Genomic DNA, 21,973 nt, shown 5'->3' with positions numbered 1-21,973 from the left:
AAGGAAGGAAGGAAGGAAGGAAGGAAGGGAGGGAGGGAGGAAGGAAGGAAGGGAGGGAGGAAGGAAGGAAGGAAGGAAGGAAGGGAGGGAGGGAGGGAGGGAGGGAGAAAATAATCCACATAGAGTATCTAGAAAATCTGTATGAACAAGTAGTGTCATTTTGTACATTCCACAGGTAGGTTTCTGGCAAAACAAAAATTGCAGCATTGAATTAAGCTAAAAGCAAAATTCTGCAGGAATCAGTGCTTAATCTGCAAGGTCTGGGATCTCTAGGCTTGCAAAAAAATCTTTCATCTGTCTGTAAATTTGGCAAAGCAAATTTACATTAAAAAAATCATGCGTCTTGTATATAATAACTCAGATGTGGTCTCTACAACCTGTTAAATGTTCTCACCTTCCTTTTGACTTTCTGTGGTTTCAGTATTAGTATAAAAACAGCATGGTCTTTGTTAATAAAAAAGCTTCATGGCTGTGACATGTAGAGATGGTAAAAATGGCTTTGTTTCACTAGAGAAGTGTTCTCTTGTTTATTTATCTTGGTGGTGTTTTTTTTTTTTTTCTTCTGAACCTCTGATTTGGAGACAGTGGACCAGTTGACTTACATTGGAGTACATGCATCAGGATATCCTCAAGACAAAACATAAGGCACAGAGCAGTTGCAGTACTTCAGGTGAGGCAAGAACAAGGGCTCCTTTACACTGATTCAAGAAGCCATGGAAAATGTTTAATGCATTCTGGGAGGAGATATCCACTTGTAGAAGTCGTCATGGCAGCCAGTCCCCACCAAAAACAGTATTTTATGGGGTAAGGGAGAGTTTATGGTTCCATAAGGAAATTCCTATGGAAGATTTTTCAAGGGGAGAATTCTATTGCTATAGTTCAACCAGTCTTCAAAAAAAGGGTTCTAATATTTATTCTGTTGCTTTGTTTTTGGAGAGAAGAGGATGAAACTGAGTGAAGTCACCACTTAGGTATGGGAATCCAAATTAAAAGTTGTTAACAGAACAGTGGGTTTTGTTTACTGCATAAGAGGAACCACACGAGTGCTAGTTCCCCAAGTAATTAATGAAAGTTGACCTCATAGCCTTTCATGAGAGAAAAAAGTACATTGTAACATTGTCCCCAGCAATTTTAACAGGGAATCTATCTGATAGTTTACTTGCTTTCCCTAAGGGAAGGCGTTACTTGAATCCAGGCGACTATGGCCAGCTGCCCCATGACTGGAAAATGCTGGAGGAGCGGGAGCCAATTCAAGACTTAATAAGTGTGAGCGTTGCTAACAGCATGGCTGTGGCTATGGGACAGGCAGAGGTCCTGCATCCCTGGGACTTCCCTTCCTTTTGTGAAATACAGAGGCTGTGATGAAAGGCAGATAGCACAGCGTCCATTTCTGGGAAAGCCACAGCTGCGTGCTCCTCTCCCTCCTCCTGCAGTGCTCCAGGAAGTGATTTTGGGTGGGAAGCTAGAACAGGAGCGCCCACTGCCTTTTAAAGGAGAAGTGGATACATCACCTTATTTCTTATGCGTCTTAACTGCACTACTGGAAGCTGCATTGCACTGAATTATGGCAGAATCTGATCCCTACGAAGCTTTATTCGCTCTAGAGGCTGTTTCTGTTCCCTACAAGTTTTCCTCTAAAGAATAATTATTCTTCCACTTGTTTCACAGCAAACCCTTGACACGTGACTGCTGCACCAGGAGGCGCCCACAGCAGGCAGGAAGATTTCAGCACGAACCAACAACCAGGCCGCGCAACGCTCCGCCGAAACACGCAGGCGGCCCCCGCCCGCGGCGGAGCTGCCCCCGCCACCGGGACTCTCCCTCCCTCCCTCGGTGCCCGGCGGGGCGGGTGGCTCCGCTGCCGCAGCTCCCGGCCCCGCGGCGGGCGTGGCGAGGCGGCCGCCCGCCCCTTGCGCCGTGCCCGGAGCCTGGCGGCGGCCGTGCTGACGGCGGTGTTGTGTCTCATCGGCGGCAGCCATGAGGTCGCTGTGTCTCGTCACCGTGGGGGTCCTGGCTCTGACGCTGCTCATCGCCAGCGTCTCCTTGTTGGTGGCGCATGTCTTTCAGACGGTGGTGGACCTGCAGGTGAAGCAGGTGAGAGCTCGGCTGCAGTCCCTCCCGATGGGTTTATTCCTTCTCAAAATAACCCTGAGCAGCAGAGGGAGGGAGGACGGGGATGGCGGAGTGGTACCGTACAGTTCCTTGGTGCCCAAGCGCGGTCGGGTGAGGACCATGCACCTCTCAGCGACGAAACGCCTGGTCCTTTATGGCCGGGGCGGGGCTCGGGTTGGGCTGCATGAAATTAGACAATATGAGTAAAAATAAGCGCTCTGAGACAGTTTTACAGGCTGTGAGACATCTGCTGTGATCTGGCGGAGGGGGGGGGGGGGGGAGATGCTGCAACACACAACAGGGCAGCAGGGAGCACCTGAAGCACTCCTCCTGCCTCCACCTTTGCCCATGTCCATCATATATTTCTGGCAGCTTTTGCCCTGCTGCTCCATTTATTGCAGCCTCTGGAGCAGACGGGCTGCATGCTGTGGTCTGGGGACACCTGTCTTGGCATCCTCAGGAGTGCAGAGGTCCTCCTCAGTTTTTGTTCCTCCCTTATGGTCATGTTGGTCATAAATCCAAATGCTGGCCATTTGGATTTCTGTCGTGGTCAACTGCATTAGTGTTAGAAACTCCCCTACGTATCATGAAAAGCACTCCTCAGTAGCTGTTTTCCCCTAAAGTGTGTGTGAAGCATGTAAATTAACTAATCTTCCTAGTCTGAAGAATGTAATGGCCTGTATTACTCAGAGAAACCAAGAGCACTACCGTATGATGTGACCAGTGCTATTGTCTGGTTGGTGACAGAAATCTGCTGTCCTAACCCATGTGCTGTTATTTTCCTCAAGGCATTGATAGTGGGCATTTCCTCACTGAGAAGCTACAGTGTCTTAAATTAATTTGATTTCATGAGTGCAGTCAGCTTAAAACAAGTTCCAGGTGTTTCTGTTGAGTCTGGAGTGTAGCCAACAGGAGGCCACCATAGGGTGAGCTGAGGTGTGGGCTGCCAGTGTGTCAGCTGCTCTTTAGGAGCTCCTCCTGGCAGTGAAGTGGAGTGTAGCCTGGGTTATTCTGCAGTCGTTCCATCGTCAGCTCATAGGCATTCTGAAAGGCAGAAATGAACTGATGTGAATGTTAATGTATGCAAAGTTTTGTGCAAACCAAGCCATTCTGTCATCCTCTGTATCACAGCAGAAGTTGTAGTTTCAAATATTTCATGGACTTAACACCAAGTGCAGGGGGGTGAAGAAAGGAAAAAAAGGTTTGGTGGGATAGCGTAGGACTGTCAGGAATTAGTTGTGATCCTCCTTATGCGTATTACCTCTTAGCTGCATGCTCCTTACCCTTAGTGGTTGATTATATAAGAGTAAATCGATAGTCACTTGCCAGAGCTTTGGGTAACGCAGGAAACAGTTCCTAGAGCTCAGTCTTTTCCTACTTAGTACTCTGCAGCTCATGCCAGTGTATCTGGGTTGCACAGGATCAAGCATCCTGCTCCCCACACAAGCCAGTGGCACCCTGCTGGCTATCTGCAAGAGCCAAGCATTCGAACTGTGGAAGAACAGCTTTCAGCCCTAATCATTGTGCTTCCTCATCACTCTGCTGATTCTGCTTCTTTCCACGTGTTCTTTATTCCACATGTTTTTCTTGTTTGTGTGTGGCCTAGCAGGTTACTGTCTCTTATGTAACCATGTCTACAGCTTAGAAAATCTTGTACAAATACACAAATCTCAATTTGCCTTTGAAACGCAGCAAGACAAGAGCTTTTTGAATTCCATCACTGCTCTGAAGTCCAGGGCAATGGATGTGAAATGCCATCTCAGTGCTCGTGTGTTTCATGCTGGCCCCTCTTTACCATCCACACCCACCTGCCTTTGGAAGAATTGCAGAAGGGGAAGGAGGTTGTCTTCCACAGGTAGTCCGTACTCCATTGAGGGTTTTCTAGCAGTCCTGCAACAGCACTGCAGTGAAGTAAGTGAAGCAGTGAAGTAAGCTTAATTGGAAGGCTGCATTTTGGACCTTCTGAAGCCCATGTGTATCCAAACTCACAATCCATAGAGCAACGACGATAAGTTGGCTTGCAGTAGGGAATTTGTGTGCCGCATCCTTTCCAGCCAATGACAGGGAGCATGAAGTCCTCCTGGGCTCCTGGAGACAGTGGAAGTACGGGAAGGACAGGGGAATCAGCAGGACATCACACTTCATATTCCCTGGAAAGTCAGCAGGCAATTCTGTAAAAACGAGGACAGTGGGAACACCTTTCTCAGAAAGCATTCAAATTTATTTTCTTATTGTCAGTCTTAGTGTTGTTTTTTTTTTTGTGTGTGAACTAGAATGCTGTGCCAGATCAGATGTCCATCTAGTCCAGCACTGTGAGTTGTTGGGGTAGCACCTGAAACTGATCAAATCATGGGAAAAAAACTGCAATAAAAGAGAGTAAAATAGCTGCCCACAGAATAAAGGCTTGCCTAGCTGCAAGCAATGTTTGTCTTATCATATATATTTGTTGCATGATTGTGGATTTTACTGCCTTAATTGTGCAGTTTATGAACATGACAACCCTTGAGCTGTGTACCTAATGCAAAACTTGGACAATCAGTCCTTGTGTCTTTACTCAAGTGTTCTGTTTATGCCACATATCTTATGCTGATAATTTTAGAAAATGCTTAGTCTTCTAACCCCTTTAAATTTCAATGGGCTTTTGTTGCCAGCAGTCTCTAGAGCTGAATTATTAGGAGCATGTAAGACCCAGAGGGTCAGGGAAGATATTTTATCGCTTGACTTATTTTATATATTGATCACTGTAAGCTTTTGCTTAATGTGAAATACTCTCAGCACTGCTTAGTCTGGAGTTGAGTTGCTCCTTTTGAACAGACAGTTCTAAAAACACAGGGTCAGAGAAATCTGCTTGTGTTGGCCTGAACATTTACCCTCTTGCTTCCCTTAAGAAGTTGTGATTCAGTTCTGTCACAGATGGATGTATTGTCCTGGAATTAGATCATTTTGCAGTTTCAGGAAAAAAACTACTATCACCAGCAGTAAAAATTACATTTTGGAGGAAAAGCTCATTTTATATTTCCTCTTTGTGATCTGAGGCTAAGGCAAGGAAACACCAGCAAATGGACTGTTACAGTAAATAAAGCCAGGGGGACAGATGTTTTTGTTGTTTGAAATGAATATGGACTCCACTGAGAAACAAGAAGCTGTGCAGCACAGCTATGTGAGGACACAAGATCATGTAGTGCACTGCTTTTAGGTGCTGGTCTTGCAGAAGGTGCATCATACGTCTCTGTGAGACAGCATCTCAGAGTCTCAGGCCTTCCTGGGCTACTGCCTGCAGGACTGGAGTCTGATCTGAGGGTTCTGAATGCTTTGTACTTCTGCATGTATCAGGAGGGAAGGACTGAATCTCTGACAGTACAGCAACAATAACTGCAGGTGAGGCTGTATCTTTTACATATCTTTAGATTAAAGAGCAGTCATGTAATCTAGTATTTTGCAGCCTGCCTGTCCTAGTAGTGACCACAACCTCTGTCAAAAAAATGATCCCACGCGTGTAATGTCAGAGGCTCCTCTGCTGTGAATCAGTCAGCAGAACTAAACTCGGCTGGGGGCATGGACATACGTTTTGTTCAAATATGAGCTCATAATTTTTCTCTTAGCACTGGGCAATGTAGTATCGTGTGGCAGATGCAAGTATTCCTGGTAACATTTGGTGAAAAACAGAAGAAAAGAGCACACTGTATTTTGTTATTTGAGAATTTTATGGGAATATATCTAAGTCCTGCTCAGAAGTTTGTGAATCTGGGTTTACACTGCTGCTGTCACTGTGCGGAGCTAAAATTAGTCCCTGTCATTTCTGTGGGAGATCCAAGCAGTGTTACGCAGATCCAGCAAATAAATCGCAGTAGGACAGTGTTTCACTGCCCTTTTGCTCTGTACTTCATCTCCCAGGGGATCGCTTAAAATTCAAAATCTCAGGAACATGAAACTGGAATTAATATGACTGGGGTTCACTTTTTTAAAAAGTTGAACATTTAGACTGAGCAATCTCTCATTTTAGTTGCCTCATGTGAGAGCAGTTTGAGCAGTAAATAGGTGCTCTGATAATGCTTACTAGTTCTTGGGGAATAGTACTCATTCCCAGAGGTAAGGTCAAGATGGGTGTGAGTAGTCTGATACAAATATTGGTGCCACATTCGTACTCAATTGTATTTCATGCACGTGGGAAATGTGAGCTGTGTACGACTTAGAAAGGGGACTGACATCAGTAGGGTGCTACACCACTGCCTCTCAAATAACCGACTGTGCATATGGAGAAAAAATATAGCGGTCATTTCTGGATTCATTAAATACAATGCTGTGTCATTCCCAGCCCTTTCTGGCAGTGTCATGGAAACAGTATGCCTGATTTAATGAGATTTTCTATTTCTGATCCTACAAACCAACTTCGGGAAGGCTCAGTCTGAATATAGGCCTGAGCCACGTTGGCATAAATTGCAAAACAGCAGATCAAGAGCATTGGATTGTGTAGGAAACAGTGGATGTGAGGAAGAAGAAATGCACAAAGCACCTGAAACATGGCTTGCATTATTTGTGGCATTTGTAGAAAATGTGGTGTGAAATCCTCAGAGGAAAGCAGTCTGCATCTGCAGAATACTACTGGCTGGATGGGCTTACTTTGCTATTCAGGAATACTGCTGCCATTCCAAGCTCCCGCCAATGTGTGGTTTTTTGTTTTTTTTTTTTTTTTAAAACAGTCTTCTCTTTATCCAATCATACAAAATTAAAAGCTGCATCCTGAGAAAACAGCTCCTTTAGTGAGAAAACCAAGAAAGAATCCTGAGGCACTGTGGCTGATAAAAGTTAAGACCTCGTAGATGTTAAACAAGAAATGGCAGCTGTCCAGCCTGCCTTGCTTTTGAATTTGTGCTTAACAATATTTGACTTGTTTTCTCAGAAGAATAAAAAGAGCAAGTGTTGATGAGACCCATTTAATTGCAAATTATTTCCCCTCCTTCTTTCCCCTACTGGTGATAAGCTTTTCAAAGATAGAGTTTTGTTTCACGTATTCTCGTAAATTCCATTCTGCAAGCCATGTTTTTCTTTACTGCAGCTTTGGTGCAGCAGTGTTAAAATATAGGAAAAGCCCTGATTTTCGTGGTGTTCTTAGCGGTGCTTTTATAGTTGTGGTGAATTTTATGTAAAATGGAATGGTAAGAAAATATGGGATTGAGACCTATGTTATATATTCTTAAGGCAGCTGCATACAGCTACAGCTGTGCCATTCCTTCTGACACATGGATATAGGAATTACTGATTCACTATGTAAGAGCTTCTGTAATAAAATAATTATTTGTAGCTCTTGTTTTGTAGGCCCATGTTTTGCTGAGTACAAAATACACAAGTAGTCTGGAGATGCACACCTTCTCATTGCTGTAATTAAAGGCAGAGGGCAAAGAACATTTCAGAGTCCTCAGAAAGGTGTGAATCTCAGTCTCTGCTTAAATTTCTGTCATTTGCAGCTTTTTCTCCCTGGCCAATGAGAAACAAAGTCCAATTGCTTTGGAGACAGAGTGTCACAGCTGTACTGGAATCTGACATTCCTAGGCAAATAAATCATAAACATAAGGAAGATGAACTTCTTTTTTGGCCTTTTTCCTCCTGAGATATCTTGTTTATGACTTCTTGGCCTCACACTATTGAGTTCCACTTCTTTTTTCTGTAATACGGCTTGTTTTGTGCTGTTTTACACCAGGTTATGTTTTTGCTGATACAGGGAGTGCAAGAGGATCATTGTGCAGTAGCTGGTAAGTCTTCATTCTGAAAAATGTCAGGCAGAACTGTCTGTAGGAAGAAGCAAATCAGTAATTCCAACAAAGTATGCCCCTGGGCTGCAAGTATAGTTGTATTAGTTGTATGTGTCTGATTTGGTGATGTGCTTCAAAGCAAAGCACAAAGGATCTGTAGAGTTGGGATCTCCAATCTTAATGTCTGCTTTTTTCTGAGGGCATAGAATTTCTCCCTTTCCTATGACTATCATTCAGTATCTACCACTAATGGCTTATTTGTCTTTCTCTTATTTCAGGGTACAGTATTAAAAAATGGCACAGAAACCTTTGAAGCTTGGGAAGATCCTCCTCCACCAGTCTACATGCAGTTTTACTTTTTTAATGTGACAAATCCACTAGAAGTGCTTCAAGGTGCTACTCCTCTTGTGGAGGAAAAAGGGCCATATACCTACCGGTAGGAGCATTTTTCTGTGTTTATATTTCACTAAACATGGTGTGTGTAAGGAGGCAAAAAAGTGGGATTCAGAACGTTTGGGATCCCATTCTAGGATGAAACCTAGCTGTTAGCGAATGCTTGAAAAACTATTCAGCAGAGAATAGATTCATTCATCACTACCTGGATAGTACACCTGATAGGCTGACACATCAACAACCTGCAAGCAGTTTCCGATTCAGCCAGCATCTTCTCAGATTTTGTGCAAGATTTTGCTTTTGCACTGCTGTTCCTCAGCAGCTGGATGCAAAGGAGCCCTCTGCATCATGGCCTACTGTACTGTGAGAGGAAGATACTGATTGACTGAGATGTATTCCAAGAGGAGCATTGCGTAAAGGTGTGATTCATGTGTTCACTCAGAACTTAGTTCCTAGCTGGAATTGCACAATTCATATCAGTAAAAATGTGGGCAGAAAACCAGTTACAGAATGGAACTACAGGGATTTCCCTCAGCCAGCCCTCACCTACTTAGATTCAGATACATCTACAATTTTTACAGACAGCAGGATTCAGTAAGGCCATGTGCAGTGTTGGAGCTTATCCATCCTCCTGGCCTCTCCTTCTGCATGATATGGCTCCACACTGAGCAGTCTGACTCTTCTGGACCTGGAGAGATTTCAGTCCGCTTTACAAGTAAGTTTTCCCTTACAGTTTCATATTGCTCCTCTGCACACAGTAATGTACACCAGGAGCAGTCCTGTGGCAGTAGACATGACAGCCTTTGAACTGAGGGAGGTATGAGAACTAAGACAGAAATGTAAATTTCTTGTTGCCAATGTCACTGTCACACATTGATCCAGACATTTTTCTCTCAGGCTGCCTAGTTCTCTGCAATATGCCTTCCCCTTCTGTTCCTTTCCTCCCACAGCTCAGCTTTGCGTTACTTCCTCCCTTTTCCCATTTCCTCCTTTTCATTACTGTGTTTGTTAAGACTTGGCAAAGTAGTTATGCTACTTTGGCAGAATACCTCTATTAGATAAACTGGTAGAACTGGAGAAAAAAATAGAGAGCTACTGACTTGTGGCTTGTTGGCAGAGCTTTCCCATGCAGTACACACCGCAGGCTGTCTGTGTAGGAGCAGGTTGGGGCAGGTGATTCCTGCCTTGTTAATTGCTGTCCAAGGGAGGCAGGCTGTACATTCCAGCTTCTGGTGTCTTTGGTTTGCCCAATTTTGTCATGTCTAAACAAAATTCAACTGTACTGTGCTCCATTGGATGGAAGAAACAGGAAAGTTAAAAACCGAAGTGCTCTTTCCCAGTAGATTCTTTTTTTAATCCTTGCTTAAGTGCTGTTGTTAACTGAACCCGACTGTTGGCAGTGGGTGGGGAAGGAGGAGGTATGATGGAGGAGCAGGATCGGGAAGAGGTGTTGCATGCATACTGCATGCTAGAGCCAGAGAGTAAATGCTAAGTTTGTCTCACAGGCCCAGTGTAGCAAAGTAATCAAGAGCCATTTAGGTTTAGCATGTGGCAGAACGTCTAAAATACTCTAAAAAGAAGTGCATGGCTCAGTTGTTTTATCAAATTGGGTAGAAAGGCTGGAAGTGAACCACCCCCAGCAGGCAGGGGAAAATGTCTGGAGCGGCAGAGAGGAGGAGGAGATGGCTAAATAGTCTCATCCTAGGTGATTAAGTTTGAAACAGTTCATGGTTTTGACCAACATAGATTGTAAACCCAGTTAGTGCAGAAGTAGATTCTCAAACAAAAATGCAGCCATGCTTGTCTTTTTATATCCTGTAAGTTGGATTTACAATAAATAAAAGAATTCATTCTAAATGGAAGCTGCTTATCTGCCCAAGCTTGCTAAGATCAGCTGAATATTTTCTGCTCGTGCACACATGAACAGATTGTTGTCTTTAACATCCGTTGTGCTCCTACCTGTGTCCCTAGTCAGGGAGTATTATTTTCCTCTGTAGACTTTTTAGAGCTGGAAGGGCTTCTCAGGTTACCTCTAGCCTGGTTTAGATAAGACATTTCACAGCTGTTCATTCCCACCCCTTCTGTTCAAGCGTCAGGCTATAGAGTAGATTAATGTAGAAGAGGCTTTTGCCAAATCAAACTAGAAAGTACCCAGACCAAAATGTTCATAGGTGGTAGGGATGCTGAGAAGTGGTAGATGACACTGTTTTTGTAGGAATGTTGGGAGATGGTTGATTTTTGTAGACCTTTCCAGTTTGATTTAAATTAGAAAGACAAAATCAAATAATACAGCCTGTCATTAAGCTGCATTAAAGATCTAGTGCAGCCAGGAGTGGAGTTATGATCTGCAGTGAATGAAAAACGTTGTAACAGAGTCTTGCAGGATAATTCACCTTTGCGTCTTTGGATTTAGAATTTACTCAGGAAGCAAAGCATTGTAAAAATGAACAAGCTCTTACATGAATGTATGCTCATGCAGTACAGTCCATTCAAACTCAGACATATGCCAGATGGATAATGTCATGAGAAGACAACCTGCCACTTCTGCTTTCTCATTTGCTGAAGATAGATATGTATCTCATTTTGAACCTAAGCCAGCCGGTTCTATAGAATTGTGTTTCTTGCTTGCAAAATGCTATTGTTCATGGACTAAATTATGGTTATGACATGTGCTTCATGGTAGTTAAGATCTGACTTCCTTACTAGACCTTACTAGACCAGGTAGCATTTCATGTTTCTTCCAATTGGACTTGTTTGTCAGCAATCTTAAGTTTTATGTTGCTTTTCTGAGTGCTTAGACAGCACCAGAAGCACCTCTGAGGCTATGAGCAGCTCACTTTTTTAGAACAGTACAATAGCCACAAGTTGATTGCAGTTAGCATTAATTGTACATGTTTAACTTGCTTACAGAGCAAACTCTTGTTTTTCAGAGAATACAGGCCAAGAGTGCATGTTCAATTTTTGGACAACGGCACCAAAGTATCTGCTCTGAATCCAAAGACGTATGTATTTGAACCTCTGAAGTCAGTTGGAGACCCTGAAGTGGATCTGATTAGAACAATTAATGTTCCTGCAGTGGTGAGTTCTCCTCCATTTCTGCTTGGGAGTCGGTGTAACTCGTGTTATACCTACCAGCTTGTTGCTCCATACTGCCTCTCCCTTTTGTGGTAGATAAAGATGATTGAAGAACTCGAGAGGCGGTTTATATCAAGAGAGATGCTGCATTCATTTTAGGTTTGAACTGTTGTGGTTTTTTTGTTACATTCCTTCCTCATCAAACACCTCTGTAGCATCAGTTTTTCACTCCTTGTCTGAGAGCCAACAATTTGGAGATGAGCAAAAATCAAATCAGGCTTGTTGGCTTTTCATGACTAAACAAAATTACTGGAATCAAACACATAGGAGGAACTCTGACATTTGAATGCGTTTTTGTTGTTGTTTTCAATCAAAATTTCAAAAATCACCTCGAAGTCTGCATCACAAACTGGAAAAAAAATTATACAAGAGAGATTTCAGATGCCAGTGAATGAAAAGGTACTACCAATTACAATTAAGACAGGCACTCACGCTCTGTTTTAGGCCAGACTACAGAAGCAGACCATTATTTTTTGATCTCACACAGGTACTGACAGCTCAAGAACAAGCAGATACAAAGCAGTTATACCTTGCAAGGAAAAGTAGACAATACAGAAATACTTGTTGATTGTGTAACGAAGCCTTTACTCCTTATGCTCATTTATACCCTGTAATTGAAGTCCGTTATTAATTTTTCCCTAGAATTTCTAAAAATGTCTGTTTTGATTTGGGTGAATACAATGTTCTTCACAGGCATTTGAGTGTTAATATTCTCTTGTTCAGATTTTTGACTGAGATATACTGTAACAGGTAGTTCTAGAAGAGCTGCAGTTTGGTTCATCCAAGGAGTATTCTTTCCTTTTTCTTTTTTTTTTATTTATTTTAGATACATATCATTAAATCACTTTTCCAGCTACGAAATAGATAACTTTTGGTGTTTCTATTTTGGAGATTACCTATCTTTACAGTCTTTGTTTTTCAAAATGTAAACCATGACTTCCTCAGGCTGAAATCCAGAACACATCTCCAGCAGTTCCCACTGTTTAGAAAGCGGTGTTGCCAGTTTCTCTTAAAATCCACTCTGAACACTACAGAAGGGGTTGGCATGAAACCAACCTGGGTGTGTGCCCATGTCTGGCTGAGGGGGAACCTGTAGGAGTACTTCCCTGTCAAGAATAGCTGAAGAACCTGTTAGCCTGCATATTACTTGCCACAAGTGGAAATAGCAAAACTGAAAATACAAGTGAAACATGTGCAGTGCTGATATGTGTCTGTTTGTGTCCAATTGTTACTGTTTATCCAACAATAAATCTGACCATTTATCCCTGATTCTAATCCCCTGGTAGACTGCAATGGAGTGGACCAGGGCAACATCTCTTCAGTTTGCCACAGAGGTGCTATTGCTCCTGTACCAAGAATCCCTGTTCACAGTTCGCACAGTGCACGAATTACTGTGGGGCTACAAAGACAAACTCCTGTCAACCATTCATGTTTTGCATCCTGAAATCGACCCGGTGTTTGGCTTCTTTAATAAGGTAATTACTGTGCAGGACTTCCTGACACTTTAAAGTGGGAGTGATGTCAGTGCCACAGTGTTGGGACTGTCATTGCCAGCCAGGCTGCTCACAAACTGAGGCTGTAAAGACAGGCTGCAGAGGTAGCAAAAGGAAGTTTCCTCTTCAGTTTGGTTGTATCTAGGCTCTGACCTGTGATCCAACTTCAAGTGTTTTATCTCTTCCCTTTGTCATATATGCATGAGTTTTCCAAGAGTGGATATAAACATCTCTACTGTTGACTGTGCTCGTTTTCGTAATGTGGTCTTATTTGTACCAGCACTGTGAAAGAAAGAAAATTTCCTGAAAGATTTCCTTAGTAGTAGTTAGTTGAGACTGTATGTTATTTCTGAGCGATAGCCATTGCTGGCTTCCTCAGTGTCTCTGACTGCAAGTCAGCTTGGGCTTGTTTCTCAGAGATTATCTGCAGTACTCAATTTGTTTTCTGTGGGTTTATTTTGCTATTGGCAAATTTCAGAGGGGAAGAAGAGCTAACCTAATGTTAGATCCCCTTCACCGAGGAGGAGTGAGAATTTAGCACAGCCACTGCCACCTGATTTCATATACAAGGTGAAGTTTGATGATTTGCACGCACTTCAAAGCAGTCGCTCCCAGAGTGGAATTGAAGTGATGACAACTCAGACTCCTGTTATTCTGATGTAGTTACTGGCCAAGTGTTAACAAGGTGAGTGGAATAACAAAAACTCACCTGTGTGTTTGCAGATGAATGGAACTGATGATGGAGAATATGTTTTCCTCAGTGGAGAAATGAACTACCTTAACTTCTCAAGAATTGTGGAATGGAAAGGAAAAGAGTAAGTTTTGCAGTGTGATTAGGCCTCTGTTAAAATTTGCCTCTTTTCATACTTCTAGTGAGCAAAAATGTTCATCTTTATGTTCTTTTACCAAAAAAAAAAAAAAAAAGGTTATTTTATTCTGGAGCTGATGGTACTTCTTAGCAGCTCTAGCTTCAATTGTGCCTCCAGTATTTTAGCATGGGTCATGTAATTATGAAAAGACAGCCCTGCCCTTAGAGAGCAGACTGCTGTGAACACTCACTTCTGAGCCCCTGTGTGCCCTGTGGCAGAGGTGGCCCCTTCTCCACTCTCTCCTCTGGGACAACCCTGCATGCCCTGTGGGGCTGAAGTACCAAAGCAGCAGGCTGTGGCACAGACATCCTGCGTATCCAGGCAGCACCATTCCTTGCTGCTCTGTGCCCAGAGCTGGGGCTGAGAAAGCTCATGCCTGGGTGCCTGACACTTACTTGGAGGGCAGCAAGCATTACACAGAAGCCAAAGAACTACATAAAGCAACTCTCTCCCATTAAATAAAACATTTCCCATCAATTACATATATGGGAGAAACTCTTGCAGATGGATTCTTACTTGTTTGCCACCGGTTTAATAATGAGATAAATGCAATTTAAACCCTATTTTTGTTAGTAGAGGAAATAGAACTTAGCACTATACAGGTCTGTTAATCCTTTGCTCAGAGCATAACCTGGACTGACCACCAATTAAAGGTCTTTTAAACTTTATTCTCTTTGCTTAATTTTCTTCAGGTCATTGAACTGGTGGACAACAAAGACTTGTAACATGATCAATGGAACAGATGGGACATCTTTTCATCCATTGATTAGCAAAGATGAGAACATTTATATATTTTCTTCTGATTTCTGCAGGTAAGAAAAGGGAATTGGACTTCACAGCAGAGCATTTGTGTCCATTCCTATTGAGGTTTCATATTAGGTTGATATTTTTCTGTCCATCATTTTATTTAACAGTATCAGTGTTCAGTATTTGTTTGTGCTATGAAGGACAAGAGAATTAAACCACAGGCACCCCAATATGCATCAAGTTAAAGATGTGTTGTTTCTAAAGAAAGGTAAAGTGGAAATCAAAAAGGTGTCTGGAGAGTGGCTGGACTGCCTAGGGGGGCTTGTAATGAGAGGAACAGGATTTATATGAACCTTGCCTGAAGCTTCTTTCCTTAGAAAATCTTCCTGTGACTCTCTTTTTAGAGAACACAGACTACCTTCTTCAGAGATGCATGGCTTGAAACAGTGCCACTTAAAATGCAACAGTATGCAGGAAAACATGGTGTTTCCTGACATTCCACCTGCGGGTCTCTTCCCTTCCAAGTTTTCTTGTCTATGGACAACAAAAATGATCTGAAATTCTCTATCTAAATCAGTACAGATGTATATTATCATAAATCTAGGACTAAATTAAATCTAGCCAAATTTGTGCCTTCCCCTGACCTTGCCCCACTGTGTTCCCCCTCAATAACGTGTACCAGCACTGCTTTGCACAACACACAATAGCATCGTAGGGACCAGAATCAACCCCCAAAATGCTGAAGGCAAGCATCAGTGTTCATGGAACAGCACAATTTGTGCAGTATTGTCCATTTGGTGCAGCAGCAGAGTGATGAGATACACATGTGTAGATCAAAAACATATTACACTGAATACAGAAGATTGTTGGAATGGGCTTAGGCTAAACTTTCAGCTTCCTTTAAACTGAAATAGATGCACAGGCATCAACAGAGACATTTGCAGCAGGTAATCAGCATGTGCTGAAGACTAACAAATCTTGGTCTGGTTTTTCTGCCTTGCAGATCTCTTTACCTGGTGTATGACAGCTCAGGAAGTGTTGCAGGTGTCCCAACGTACCGCTTTGTGCCCTCCCCTATGGTGTTTGCCAACACCACCGTTAACCCAGACAACGCTGGATTCTGCGTACCACCAGGAAACTGCCCTGGTGCTGGTGTCCTCAATGTCAGCATCTGCAAGCAAGGTATATTGCCAGGCAGTGGAAATAGATTGGAGGGACTTCAGTGGGAGCATATTGCTCCTTTCTGTCTGAAACATGTGAGGACAGTTTGGTGAGGCCTGTAGGAATGCGTCTACACTCAGTGAAGTCAGTCACCAACAAGTGGTTGGTTGGTGTTAAACTGCTGTAGTGAAGACGTGATCCGAGGGGATGTTCCTGTGAGATGCCATAAGCTCCAGCAGTGATTTAAATCAGGGAAATCAAAAGAACCAGTATCCACATTGAGCAGCTTGGGTATTTATAGTCTTCTCTTATGCAGGTAGTGTCATTTGTGCCTAGGTGAATGCAAATAATGCAGTACACAAGCATACAGCCTTCAGACGTGAAGCTGTGCTGATGCTGAACATGGAAAATTTTGGATTGTTCAGAGGACAGGGAGTCAGAGTGTAAACTCTGTAGCCCCAGAGTGGACTTATTCTGCGAATGCCCAGTACAAAGAACTTTGATGTCTTCAAAGACTTCTTCAAATCTTTTCTTTTTTCAATTGTGGTTTTCTGTGTTTTTACATTCCAGGTGCTCCCATATTTCTGTCAGCTCCACATTTTTACCAAGCAGAGCAAAAGTTTATAAGTGACATAGAGGGCATGCACCCAACAAAGGAATACCACGAGACATTTGTGGATATCAATCCTGTAAGTACAGCCTTTTTTAGAGGGTTATACAGATGAATCCAAGCTCATAGACTTAGGTCACTTTCTTGCATGATGTGTATCAATGTAGTCCCCATTAATCACAGTGAAGCTTCACTAGCTTATGTGGAACTATCTATATTTGCTTATATAGAATAAATTTTGCTGGGTACCAAGAATTAAAATGCTTTTCCTATCATACCTTTGCAGTTAGTGATGCTATCAGACTGGCATTGAAGGGGTTAAAATACTTCTGAGAAGTAGATGAGGCTTTTTCTCCTCACTTTGCTTTCAACCCACTGGGGTTTTTTCCTGTCTGTATTTTTCCCAAGTTGAAGCTAGGTATGTAGACTAAGACAGCAGATAGATATACCCAATGGACGTTGAACTCAACTTAGGTAGCATGGAGCCACAGGAAGATTGATGCACAGCCATGGTCAATATGTCTTTCATGGTAGTTTGCAAAGTTTTTGGTAATCTCACAGTGAGATGTCAGAAATGAAGGGAGCTTTCAACTCATGATCTGTAGTTTTATGCTGTTCTCTAGATCCACATCTGAAGGTAGATAAAGAGAGAGAGGAAAAGAGAGAGAGGAAAACCATGGCCTGCCTAGTTTGCAGAAAGAAACAGCGTGACTCATCAAGCTGTTATGCTTAGCATGAGCAGGAAGAAATTGCATAGTTTCTTTCAAAGCCTGAAGGTCTAGTGCACGTGTTTCTTGGTATCTGGTTTGGTGCCAGGCTCTTCCTGTTAGCCAGCACCTACTTCCCCTTTTGAAGTATGAGAGTAAAAGGAGCTGTGTGCTGCCTCCTTCTCATCACCACGGACTAAATTTGACTGCTTGAACAGGGAAAATACTTCTGCGCCTCCAATTGAAACTTTATTTGTGGTGGCAATACTCTGAGAAATGTTTTGTGCTTATCATTCTCTGGGGCCATACACTCCTATCCACTGAAATCTGCAAAAAGAAAGGTTTCTCTCGTATTCAGAGACCAGAACAAGCAGCATTAGTTGTCAGCTTTTTCCAAAACTACATCTAGATCTGAAAGATGGGGGATTCCTCTGTAGCTTAAGTGTGGTTTGCATACCATGATGGCACACTTATTTCTGTTGTGGCCTCTTCACATCTATGTAATTTGGAGGCAGACTGAAGTCTGGGCATATAAAATATAAGAATGTCTTCCTTTGGTGAATGTGGATCAATAATAACTCCAAGGGAGTCATGTACCACTCTGGCAAATCCATGTCAGTGCAACTATTAGGTTGTATTCTCCTAATTCCTATTAGTTCACGTTCATTATTATTATTATTATTATTTTAAATTCACTTCTTTATTTTATTCCCCAGCTGACAGGGCTTGTCCTGCAAGCAGCCAAGCGGATGCAGATCAATGTTCATGTCAGAAAATTACCTGAATTCTTGTAAGTGTTCCCTGCTGCTGGGCGAATATCTCAGATCTAATTTGATATTCAGAATTAATGTGTCTGCTGTATTCAGATGGAATATTGGTTGGAGACAGAACATTTAAGAGAGAAAGCCAGTCAAATCTTAATTGCAGATGGCAGTATCCTCCTCACTCGCAGCCCAAGAGGCTATTGGAGTTCTTTCTGCAGAGTAAAGACTCAAGAAAAGCAAGTTGCTGGAGACAGGTTGCACACAATCCTTGTAGTGGCATCCGTATATCACACTGACCCTCTCCAGAAAGGACCTGCCACAGCAAAAGGAGGGTAGAAACTTGGGGCTTTGCTGCTGATTGCAGTGAGTAATGCCATCTTACTCTTCACTGCTTTTAGGAGGCAAAAATACTGCAGCTGCTGTCATTTCTCAGCAGCGGTCATGTGAAAACCATATGAGAAGACATGACCCCTTCAAAGCGGAAGATCAGGTGGTGGATTTTAAAACACCACTCATGAGGAAGGGCTTGTTTGATCAGGTAGAGAGAAAGACCTTGCCTGTGACTACAACAGTATGATAAGGATAGAAACCTCTACTGACATAGGTAGTCAGTGTAATCCTGCGTAAGGGAATACATGTGTGCGTAAAATAGCTCCTCTGCTTCTTTGTTCCAAATGGATTCTGCAGGGTTTTCTAGTTGTCTCAGTTTGAGGGACTTTCCACAAACTGCAGATAAAGTTGTGTAGAAATACCAGTACCTTTATCTTGTGTCTTTCTGACTTGTTGATTTCATTGTTGCCTATGAGATATAATAGCTGTTTTTGCTTCTCTGCTTCTGAGCTGCTACTTATTGGCATGCTTTTGCTATATATTATAACTAAAAATAAGTGTTTTAATCAGTCCAGTCCTCTTAGGATGCTCAACCTTTTTTCAGACTAACACTACCTTATTTTCTGGTGCCCAGGAGCTGTTACATTAACACAGTTTAGGAGTAGGCTGTTACTTCATGTACGCTTTTTTTTCTTCTTTGTGAATGTTATGTGACAGACAACTGTTTCTGTGTTTTACAAATATGAGTAACATTCAGCCTCAGCTTAGCTTAGTGTTCCTGCTGACTGACGTATCTGTCACTCAGTTAGTTACTAACAAGCCTCTCATTGATCCCTTGTTTTCTCTCCTCACCATATCCCAAGCCAGAAATTATTTAGCTTCTTGGAGATTGACACTGTCCTAGTTCAGTGGGAAAGTGAAAACCAACGTTAGAAAGCAACAGCCCAGTGTTTTTTTAGGGGCAGTTTCCTTGTTCATAGCTCTGTTATAATCTGTATAATCTGTCTCCAGAACCCTCAAGTCGAAAGAATGGAAAAGCATAATTTCTTATTGCTGTTTTTCTTTTTTTTTTTTTTTTACACAGTGAAACAGGTAACATCCGAACACTAATTTTCCCAGTGATGTATATAAATGAGGTAAATAATTTCATTCGTTCTCTGCAGCATTGTGAGATGTTTATGTTTGCAAAACTACTGACTTTGAGCTAGCCATGAAAAAATTATGTATTTTTTCCTGTTGTTTTATGTAGTGATAAGTAGGAAGTTGTTTTCTATTAACATCATTCTGCCGCTTGTTGACCACTGCATTAAGTTTAGTTCTGGAAAATCTTTGTTGGGTAGTCTTTTTAATTGTGAAGATATTGACAGTAAGGAAAAAGGCTGCTCGGGTGAAGAGGCTGAACGTGTGCAGAATCTCATCTTTGTTTCTGGGGACTTCTGCAAATGCAGTAGTAGTACAGACTGTGCTGTGCTGGATCACTGAATTCACTGGATTCAGGGAACGCTCTAGGAGAGTACCTGTGATGATATGTGTCATTATTCCAGGCCAGTGCTATTGCATTCCTAACCAGAGCATTTTAATCACTACTTCCTTTAGAAATGCAGACCAGATTTGCCTTCTGGCCTCAGAGGAATAGCTGGGGATTCTCAGAGGGAAGGTACATTACGCAAGGAAGCAAAGGTGCAGAGTCGTGGGAGTGTTGTTAGCTTACCCCCACAAAAGTAAAATGGCCTAATATGAAGAATGGAAATATTCTTTTTTTCCTCTCTCTTCATCTCTTCTCTACTCCAGAGCGTTCTGATTGATGAAGCATCTGCCAACAAACTCAAGCACGTCCTGCTGGAAGCCAGTGTTGTAACTGGAATCCCTTTTGTAATCATGGCAATAGGAATTGTTTTTGGGATTGTTTTTAGTGTGCTTGTGTGCAGGTCTCAGGGAGTAAGAGAAGAGGTAAGTAACACTTGAATTTGACTTTGTTTACTGTATGTTTGTCTGTGTTTGGTTTTCTTCTAGTTGATTTTACTTCTTCATTGTCTACACAGAAACATTTTAATGTGTCGTTTTTGTTTAAAATGACCTTTTTAGGGAAGCGATGTTTTAATAGACACAGAATAAAAGCACCAAAACAAAGGAATGCAGCTAATCTAAGAGACAATTGTGGTAAGACAGGTAGCATTTTCTGTGCCTAATTTCCTTGCTGATAGTAGTATAAAAAATAAAAATCAGCCTGTCTAGAGGACCCTGAAGGGTAATGTGCAAAAAGCCCACCGTATTTGATGAACAGATATAGTCACAGGCAGTCTGACAGTGTTCTCAGTAGAAATAGTTGTCTTATGCCAGTTGATTATTTTTCAGAATCATAATGCAATTTTATAACTAAAGAATGGATGAATTTTACAAACAGCAGCATGCAAATAGTTCTGTCCAGATAATACTAGTTTGTACACCTATTTATGAAAAATTCTGTTTGAAAATGTCATGGTGTTAAGGCCGTTATTTAACAACGTTGAGAGCCAAAATTTCGCCCTAAGACAGAAGGGTCCAGATGAGATAAACTTTGGATTCTTTGGTTGAAGGAACAGACTGGGTACTCTAGTAGGCTGCTTTCTTCCTGTAGCTGCTGTGATCTTAGTGTGGTGTTGCTTGTATGATGCTGCCCAAGCACCTCTTTAGAGCCATGTAGGAAAGCACACAGGACCCCCAGAGCGCACAGCTGTGCTGCGTGTGCACTTCTAGCCTGTTGGACCCAGTGCCAGCTGGGGTTGTGGCGGCGGTGGCAGCAGCTTGGTGGAGAGGTGTGCAGCCTCCCTTCCTCAAGCAGCGGCTTCGAGGAGCTGATCTCTGGCTCTTTTGCTTCAGTCTTGTATGCCTCTGGGTACTCAGGAAGCATTGCACCACCAGGGGCTCTCAGGACCATAGTTCAGGTTCCTTTTCATGAGAGCCTGGTCCTTTTTCCTTTGGGCTTCTGAGCCTGCTGTGTCACAGGCAAACTCGGGTAGAAGTTGCTGAGGGGAGTGCATCCTGGCCCTTTTCTTCCACTCACCCTGATCCCCTTCTGCCTCTGCACAGGCACAGGGAAATCTCTTTGCATCGTCCCAGTGCCGGTACCTGCCAAAGCTGCCATCCACCCTCCAGCACCTCGCCTGTGCAGTGAGGGTTCCTTTAGTAAATCTGCACTTAGAAGTAGGAGCCAAGAGCTTTTTCCTTTCCTCTTTGGAGTTTAAGAAATTTAGCTTCCCCACCACAGAAGCGCTCGAATGTGCCACATTTAATTTTCCTTTGTTGCAACTTTTTTCTTTCAGAGCACTGAAGAAGAGAGGTCCCCGCTCATCAGGACATAGTAGTAGATCTTCTTAAATACGTGAACTTGGAGAATAAATCATTAGAGCTTACCTAATACCAGCTACCACTACCCAGTGTTGTCCACTGTGGAAAAACAGTCGTGTCAAGTGTAATGTTCAAAGATGGAAGAGAATCCGCACTGTCATCAGGGGGAGGAGACTTTTCTTAGCAGCTAAGTTACAACTACAAAACTACATTTTAAAACTGCTCGAGATCCTGCTTTTTTCAGCCCTGCGCTCTCTTGTACCTACACTGACACTCAGAGACGATCATAACCACTTTATCGGTGAAAATAAAATGGCCTGATTCGTTATAGAAACGACGGGTAACACTTGCAAATGGCCTTAGGAGCGTGGGCTGCAAAGAACCCTTGTAGAGATGCAGCAGGTTCCTGTGTCACTCACACACCTGTTGGTTTCCTGTAGCCTCACTGTTGTCTTTTCTGTAAAGTACCGCGCGCTGCTTACTACGGGTTTGCACTGACTGTTTGTTATTAAAGTCATGGGTCCTTTCACAAACGGATCTGTACAACTCATCCAAACCACCGCGTGAAATTCATT

At 42.6% G+C, this 21,973-nt stretch overlaps 1 protein-coding gene and 1 long non-coding RNA gene across 5 annotated transcripts in view; both read left to right on the top strand.

Annotated features, from left to right (window-relative positions):
- LOC122157252 overlaps positions 1 to 1,804 on the top strand; it is a 37,033-nt gene extending 35,229 nt beyond the window's left edge. For 2 of the 3 annotated variants that reach the window (XR_006167815.1, XR_006167817.1), the window contains 2 exons: positions 582 to 670; positions 1,669 to 1,804. This is a non-coding gene — a long non-coding RNA (uncharacterized LOC122157252). The remainder of the gene's footprint in view (positions 1 to 581; positions 671 to 1,668) is intronic. The other variant, XR_006167816.1, reaches the window with a different exon arrangement.
- Positions 1,805 to 1,915: 111 nt separating this feature from the next.
- Positions 1,916 to 21,954, top strand: SCARB2 (scavenger receptor class B member 2). 2 transcript variants are annotated; one of them, XM_042811991.1, is made up of 13 exons: positions 2,056 to 2,094; positions 7,811 to 7,862; positions 8,141 to 8,298; positions 11,186 to 11,333; positions 12,677 to 12,865; positions 13,607 to 13,698; positions 14,445 to 14,564; positions 15,503 to 15,681; positions 16,231 to 16,349; positions 17,694 to 17,767; positions 19,156 to 19,207; positions 19,863 to 20,021; positions 21,374 to 21,954. In XM_042811991.1, exons 3-13 carry the CDS (start codon positions 8,207 to 8,209, stop codon positions 21,410 to 21,412), a joined length of 1,263 nt encoding a protein of 420 aa, XP_042667925.1. In that variant the 5' UTR covers positions 2,056 to 2,094; positions 7,811 to 7,862; positions 8,141 to 8,206; the 3' UTR covers positions 21,413 to 21,954. The 2 variants fall into 2 exon arrangements, with proteins under 2 accessions (XP_042667924.1, XP_042667925.1); XM_042811990.1 differs by lacking the exon at positions 7,811 to 7,862 and having other exon boundaries at positions 1,916 to 2,094.
- The last annotated feature ends 19 nt before the right edge of the window (positions 21,955 to 21,973 follow it).

The sequence above is a fragment of the Centrocercus urophasianus genome, unplaced genomic scaffold (assembly GCF_019232065.1).
Source record: "Centrocercus urophasianus isolate 14NV4802_14NV808 unplaced genomic scaffold, USGS_Curo_1.0 seq_13, whole genome shotgun sequence".
Classification (NCBI taxonomy): Eukaryota; Metazoa; Chordata; class Aves; order Galliformes; family Phasianidae; genus Centrocercus; species Centrocercus urophasianus.
This window is presented reverse-complemented; position numbering and strand designations above follow the sequence as displayed.